This window comes from Lygodium microphyllum, chromosome 8 (assembly GCF_053477565.2).
Source record: "Lygodium microphyllum isolate KBCC chromosome 8, Lygodium_microphyllum_v1.1.10, whole genome shotgun sequence".
NCBI lineage: Eukaryota > Viridiplantae > Streptophyta > Polypodiopsida > Schizaeales > Lygodiaceae > Lygodium > Lygodium microphyllum.
This window is the reverse complement of record NC_141142.1, coordinates 105,927,018-105,935,196: the sequence shown is the minus strand read 5'-3', so window position 1 is coordinate 105,935,196 and position 8,179 is coordinate 105,927,018. Positions and strand designations below refer to the sequence as shown.

Below are 8,179 nucleotides of genomic sequence, written 5' to 3'. Positions count from 1 at the left end.
AAATTTGGGCCTTTTCAACATTCAAGCCCAATTTTACCCCAATTTCTTCGGAAAATTTGGGGCTTTTCTGAAATTCATTAAATTTCATCAATATTGAGGTTCAATTCACCTTCTAGCATGGAATACGACAATATTTGGGTAAAAGTTTACCCAATTTTTTCAAATTCTCTTCATTTTTCAAGTAAATTTTTGGGCTTTTGCCCAATTCCACCACCGAGGCGCCCAAAATTTGGGGCTTTTGCCTCAATTCATTTTCTTGGCCCTCGACGTGCTCCAAAATTATATTATTTGGCTGTTGGCCCTGTTCTTTCCCAACAGTTAAGACAAATTTGATCATTTTGGCGTATTATTGAGCAAATTTTCACTATATTCAGCTGCTGTCCACATTATTGCAGCATTTCCAGCCGTTAATATCTTATTTCAGCATATTTCAGATCAATGCCTTAATCGGGTAATGTTTATTTTTGAAATTAATTATTTTCGGCATATTTTCTCTCCTTGGCAGGCAAAACAGCAATAGAAATTATTATTCTTTATATTATTCAACTTCATTAAAGCAGGCAACATATCTTCTATTAGTGATTTATTATTGTTCGGGCATCTATTTTCTCTCTTTTCACTTGCAAAATATTATTTTATTGCTGATCATCACTCATGGCCAGCAATAATAATGATTTGTTGGGCATGCTTGGCTCCGATGACAAGTTCAATGGCACCAATTACCCAATGTGGGCTTACATGATGCGACATGTTTTTGTCGTGAAGAATCTATGGCATATTGCCAACGGCACTGACCAAAGCCTGGTCTCTCCAACACCGGCACCACCTCATGCTTCCACATCTTGAGGTGGCTCTCATGATGCTGAATCCTCTTCTTCTTTGGTAATGCCTCCCACTCAAGATCAGATTCAATGGGATGGCCATGACGCCCAAGCGCATGCCCTAATTGCTTTATCCATAAAGAGAGCCATTATTCCACACATTCGATCATGCAAGACATCCACGGAAGCATGAGATAAGCTTGCATCATTATATCAAGTGCGCAATGATGCACGCGTTGCTTACCTACGTAAGCAATTGGAAGATGTTCGTATGGAAGGAGGAGGGCATAATGAATGCCTATCTCACTGACATAAAAGATCTTATTGAGCAATTATTAAATATCGATGAAGAAGTTTTCGATAACCAACTTGTTTTGATCACTCTTAGTGGTCTATTAGAGTCATATCAAGTTTTGCTACTACCTTGCGGTTGGTAACTATGGGCAACCAAGTTACCTACAACTTTGACCAGCTTGTGTCTCTTTTGTTATAGGAGGAGCAAAGCCGTCTCAACTGCAATGCTTCCATGGCAACCGGATATACTTTTTCCACCCATCATTGTGGAAAACCCAAACCCAAGCTAAAAAACAAGGTTGCTGGTAAAAAAACAACAAACTTTCATGCTGGTCATCCTTCTTCCTCCACCCCTTCTACATCAAAGACACCCTTCCATGCTGGTCCATCCTCTTCCAATCCCTCCAAGGATCTAGTCAACAAAGCTAAGAGTTGTAATTATTGTTGGAAGACAAGGCACGACATCACTTGATGTTGTAAGCGCATTGTGTCAGAGAAGGATTCCGGTCTTGCTCTTATATATGAGACCGTGAACTATTCTCAGTTTAAGGATTATACCTAGAATCTTATTTCCATCTCAGCCAGTGCTACTTCCGAGTTTCGCGTCATTTTTGATGGCCCCCGATGTCTGGTATATGACGATCAGATTTATTCTTCCATTGTTTTGATATGCACCTCACTAAAGGTCTCTATCGTCTTGATACTTACGATCAACAACTTGCTGAAAATTCTATTGTCAGTGTCTTTTCATGATACACATTTATGGCATCGGAGGCTTGGTCACATAAACTATCAAGCATTGGTGAAGGATATGGTCAAAGATTTTCCAAAAATTCACTTGCCATCAAATCACATTTGTGAAGGTTGTTTACTAGGTAAGATGCATTGATTCTCCTTTCCTAAGGATTTTCATGTTCATTCGCTATCTATTTTGCATCTTCTTCATAGTGATGTTTGTGGTCCTATGTGGACCAAATCCATTGGTGGATTTTTATATTTTGTCACCTTCATAGGTGATGAATCGTGATATATGGGCTGCAATCTAAGTTTGAAGTCTTCTCTTACTTCAAGACATTTATTGCTATGGTGAAAACCGAAGCGGCTTTCACATTTGGAACCTTTGCATTGATAGGAGGGGTGAATATCTTTCCAAATAGTTTTCAGAGTGTATTGCATCTCGAGGAATTCATCATCAATGCACTGTTCCTTACTCTCCACAACAAAATGGAGTAGCGGAGCGGAAGAATAGGTCACTCATGGAGATGGCAATATGCATGCTGAAGAGTAAGAATTTACCTAATTCCTTTTGGTTCGATGCTATTCTATGTGCCGCTTATATTTTGAATAGGTGTCCCACAAGAGCTTTACACACCATCACTTCTTATGAGGCGTGGAGTGGCTCCAAGCCTTCTCTCTCTCTTATGTGAGGACTTTCGGATCATTGGTGTATGCTCATGTGCCTTCTCATAAATGGCATAAGCTGGATGATAAGGCTATTCATTGCATATTTATTGGATATAGTCCTGAAAGTAAAGGGTATTGTCTTTATCAACCCTCTACAAGTAAGGTTATTGTCAGCAGAGATGTTATCTTTGCTGAAAATACTTCTCACCCCTTGCTGGACTGTCAAAAACAGCCTATTGTTGATGCTTTAGATATCTTTGACAGCTTACTACCACTTTTTCATAATGGTTCCATGGCTGATCCTTCTTCTCAGCCTTCATTTCCACCATCTACAGATACATTACAAGAGTCTATTCAGCCTGATTTACAGCCACAACAGCATCATGACACCTTGTCTTCAAAGGAGCCCCCTATTTTAGATCAATTGGAGCATACAAGGGCTGAAATTCAGCAGCCTAAAAGAGTCCCTCATTGGCTGCTAGACACTCTTTAGGACAGCAAACAGCCTCTTCCTTTGGCTGCCGGCACATGAGCCTCTGCTCGCAAGGATCAAGGTAATCTTCTTGCATTTGCATTGGTAGCTACAACATGCAATGAATAACCTCTATGTTATAAAGATGCTTTCTTGATGATCGTTGGGTGGAAGCAATGAAGGGAGAGATTGATTCCAATTTCCATCCATCAAAATGACACTTGGGAGCTAATGTGACTTGCCTCATGGCGAGCGTGCCATTGGTATCAAATGGATTTATAAAATTAAAAGAAAGTCGGATGGTTTTATTGATAGGTACAAAGCCTGCCTTGTTGCCAAGGGCTATGTCCAACAACAAGGAATCGACTTTGAGGATGAAGGGTGCGAGAGGAAGAACTCAGGTAGTGTGTGCGTAAATTGAGGTGTATTTAGTAGTGTAGTGGAGAGAGAGGGAGTGGAGAGTCGAGAGATGGGTGTGTACCAGTGTGGTACACACAAAGAATAAAAGAATGTATTTATACTTAGGGTACTGTACACTTACACATGCAAGGGTGTGTACATGTGTAAATAAATATATACACAGGAGTAGCGTAAGGGCCTTTACACCCAAACAACCTTCCACTTAGGTCCTAAGGAATCCTTTAATCAACTCCCACTAGCCGAATGCAATGCTCATGTTGAGCCTTTGTGAGACTTTTAGTGAGAACATTTGCAGGTTTATCTTGTGTTTTGATCTTAGTTAGTGTGACTAGACCATTTGTCAAAAGATTACGTACTAGCGAGACAGTAGGGTTTGCAAGGAGGAACATGGAGTGAACTCCGCAAACATGGAGAAGAGAAGAGAAGAGAGAAGAAACTCTGATGAATGGAATGATGAAGATCTGAATCATGGAGTGAATGTGATACAAGGAAACAAGGGTGCCGTAGCACAAGGAAGATGATGACGACAGCCACAAACCACGAACCGTAATGTCCTTTTGAAGGGGTGTGAGGGCAGTGGAGAGACTGGAGAGAAGAGGTGATGGACTGAATGAATAAGCCGTGAGGAATGAATGAGAGTGGCCTATAAATAGGCATAGTCAATCTAGGATGGCGCTCCTTTTTGGGGTTGCAAATCCTAAACGCAAAACACAGAAATGCAAAAAACGCAAACTGCGGGTGAAGGGTTTCTCAACACCCCCTCTTAGGTCCAAAAAGGGGAACAAGAGAAGAGTGAGATGGAGATACAATGCTACATGCTGAAGAATGCTCATGCAACACGTGCCACTTGGATAGTGTCCCTTGTGGGAAAATTGTTCACTTGCCCAAGCGCCCTAGTACAAAGATGATGAAAACATGCAATGCATAGGAGGAATGTTGGACTTTGTGTGGTGCCGAGTGTCAAAAGATGACGTACCAGCGAGACAATAGGGTTTGCGGGGAAGAACGAGTTACCCTAACCCTAGCTGTGTTCTTTTATCAGTCTATGCTTTGTCGTACGGTTTCTGTTTTTGTTTCTGTGTCAGGGCATTTCTTTAAACCCTACAATCAGGACACATTCACAAGCAGCAACCTAATAGTCATTGGTTAGTGTCGAATATTGCAGGTGTCCTCTTGGATGTTCAAGGATGTGACACCATGGCTGCCTCCCAGCTCTCCCAAAGATTGGTTGTGAAAATAGCTAGTGTGATAACTGTTTGTGAGCAACTATATTTTCTCCATTTAACCATAACCTCTTTAGACCCAAATAAGCTATCTTGGACGATGGATCCTTCAGTCTAATTTGGGATCTACCTACCTGCATAATGGTTGCCTGCTCCTGGATTCATCCAATGAGATGTATTCCTGAGGTAGTGCATGTGTCATGGCAGCACATGGACCCCTCAGTGGGTTACAGTCAGTCTTTTCAGTCTGATATACATCAGTCTCAGATCTCTGAAATGGCCAGTATCTCTCTGTCTTTTCCATCTTAGCTCTTCCAGATTTACTTTTAAGTTTCAGATCCCAAAAAGGGGACTTCACTCAAACCCTTTCCCTGCTCAGACTTTGTCTAGGCATGCACCCACTTGGAGAGCTCAGCAGGATCTTAGCTGCTTCAAATCTTCGTCTTGATCTTCATCTAATGCTGCCCTCCTCCCACTGAGTATGCTGACCACTCAGGGGTGTGCACGTTGCTATCATAGTTTGAAGTTCACAAATAATGCTTGTTGACTTGATAGCGTGCTATGATTTGTTCTCTTTGCTCTTTCTCTACCGAGCTCTATCAAATAGTATATCATTTGTATTGGCAGACATCTGCACTTGATTGTAACTCCTAACTTTCTTCTTGCTTATCCTGGCTTGCACCTATAAATTGTTGTACTTAGTCAATAGTCAAAGAGTCCGCATTTGCTTTCTGGTTAGTATGAGGTGTATTATTTTTAAGTGTACAGTCAGTGTAAGAAGTTTGTTCATTTTGTATGTGGACTTGCAGGCCCAGCAGTTATTTCAAAAGGATGCACAAACGATCACACCTGAAGCTATTGAAAGTGTGAAAGCAGCGCTTGCAAGTGGAGATAATGAACATAAGGCAGAGGCCAAGAAAAAAGCCATACCTCGAAAGGCAGCAGGACAGACTTGGGAAGACCCCACCCTTGCTGATTGGCCTGAAAGTAAGTAGTAGTAGTATTGTGTCTTTGCACTTCACCTTTACATGCAAGTGATAGAATGGTTCTCTGTTGGGTATATGCTCAATGACTGCACGACTGTCTGTGGTAAGTGATAGAATGGTTCTCTGTTGGATATATGCTCAATGACTGCACGACTGTCTTTTGTAAATGTACTATCTCAGCTTGTTCAAAGTTTTGTGTAGGCCTTGCAAATCCGGCATAAACTTTTCCTCATGCAACATTAGGAAAAGCCAAGTTTCATCTAATTTTTGCTTACTGACAAGTATGTAAATGCTGCAACATTAGGGAGATGAAATGAAGTATATAATGAATCTGATGTGCTGCTTAATGTCTCTCTGGGACTTCAGAAGGACGCGAGTTGTTTACACTGCTAGATTCTATTTTTCAGAAAAGATTCAAGCAAATGTAAAGGGCCCCTATTGGCAAGTTTAAGTGTCTATATCAAGAAGACATTTGCTATCTATCTTAGCAATAATGTGGTATTGCTTGCTGTGCTCATTAGGAGTCAACCTTTGCAATAGATGACTCACAGTAAGTCAACAAATGGAACAGGTAGTGGAATTTGGCAAGGTACATGAGCGAACAACTCTATCTCCTGTACATGGTAGCACCAACAGGATAGTGTTCTCCTGAACAATGTGTAATATTTGTGTTCATTGGTTTGGCCGATGTACTATATTTTCCCTGAGCCTCATTCAGTAGTTTCTTTTGCAACAGAAATTCAATGCCTAAGAAGTAATGTTACAAATCTTAGCCTGTCAGCTCCTATATCTGCTTTTCATATTTTCTTACCTTCCAGAAAATCTTCACAATCTGGTGGTCATGTTTGCAAGTAACTTGAACATCTCTTTGGGGCTTGACTACTTGTTATGTTCTGGATAAACTTTGCAGCAGTGAAGAATTCCCAAATATTTAGTGTTTCTCTTTTGCTGGGCTTCGGCTCTCTCGCTTTTCTGATGTCCTTCTTATAGTGTATTCTTTTTTCCTTCGCCATGCCAAGTTCTTAGTGCCTCAAACTTTCTGTGTTGCTGAGAAGTGGGTTGTCTTGTAGATGATTATCGCTTATTTTGTGGAGACTTGGGGAATGAAGTAAATGACGAAGTCTTGACAAAGGCATTCTCACGGTTTACATCATTCAATATGGCTCGGGTACTAACATGCATTATCCATAACTTCCCTTATGAATTTCAAAGGATGCTCACAGTTTTAACTTTGTGTGGATGAAAGATCTTAAAGAAAGTAAGATGAAGGTAAATTTAGTTTAGAAGTTTTAGCAAATAATGTTTAATTTGTGACAAGCACAATGAGTACAAGCTAGGTACTTTTGTGTTAGAAAGAGCTTATTGTACGTTTCCCAAGCCATTTTAGTGTTAAAAAAACACGTGCTTGATATCAGTCAGCAAGTATCCGGCATTGGAGTTTTGCTTTGCATTGGTTTCAAAGGTAGTTACTTGATCTTGTATGTAGAAGTTAACTTGTTTATGGGATAGGCTATGTGTCCTTTGCACTTCATCTAGGCAAGTCTTTCATGGATGGTTTTGGTTCACCACCTTAGTTTATTCACTTCTACATGTTTTCCTAATCATGGATATTCATGCTTGTTTCTACTGTGCATGCCACACTTAACATGAAGGTGGATCCAGGATGTAGGTGGTCATTTAGGAGCTTGCTTTGATGGATGGTTGCTGATATTTTTGGTTGAGTAGATAGCCGTGCTCTTGCTTTTGTAGTTTCACCTACTTGTGCTTTGGCATCTCATTGATTTTCAGCATCAAATATCTTAACTTCTCAGTTTTTCTGATTTTTTGTCAAAAGCAGATCCCAGATGATATTAGATCCAAAAATTAGTTATTTTATTTTTGCGATTCTGGGGCTGAGTACTCTAATTTGATCCACAATCTTCAGATTGAAGAGTGCAGAGCACTTTTTTCACTTGAAACATCTTGAACTTGCAATATTGATTTTGTCAAAAAAGAAAACAATCGTGTTGGGTCAAATTAACAGGTGATGAAATTATGGTTGGGACCTTGACTGCTACATAACTAATGTGCATAGAATGCAACTCCGAGCTCTAGATGCAATGGAGGTCCTTCCAAGCTCTAATCATGAGCTTATGATGCACATGGGTCCTTCACTAGGCACAGGTGAGTCTTGCAAGTGATGGCAAGCCATGAATTTTGGTGGGTGACCTCAAGCAGTTTTAGCAACAGCAGTTGAGCAGTGTGGGAGTGCAAGGTTGAAGAGGAGAGTTCATTTTTTATGATGCAAGTTGGTGGTGTTGAGCCAATGGTATAAAGGCTTTTGTGCAGTGCATCTGCCTGAGAGGGTCTCTCCCTCTCCCTTTGTATCTTTTGGATGAGGTCTCCTTAAGCATATTAGGTTTGTACTGAGGTTGGGTGTTGAACCCTAGATTGGTCCAAGGTATCTGCAAAATGTTTCATCCTCGAAACATTTCACCCCTGAAATGTTTGTTTCAGGGGTGAAACAAGTCGATATTTCAGCATCAAACATCTCAATCTTGGGCAGGTCCTATAGTGACA

At 40.6% G+C, this 8,179-nt stretch overlaps 1 protein-coding gene across 1 annotated transcript in view; it reads left to right on the top strand.

Moving 5' to 3' along the window:
• The window catches only part of LOC148032694 (uncharacterized), a 70,096-nt gene that overhangs the window by 10,046 nt on the left and 51,871 nt on the right, over nucleotides 1-8,179 (top strand). The window contains exons 2-3 of the mRNA XM_087683954.1: nucleotides 5,444-5,621; nucleotides 6,691-6,788. Coding sequence (XP_087540080.1) covers nucleotides 5,444-5,621; nucleotides 6,691-6,788 — 276 coding nt within the window. The remainder of the gene's footprint in view (nucleotides 1-5,443; nucleotides 5,622-6,690; nucleotides 6,789-8,179) is intronic.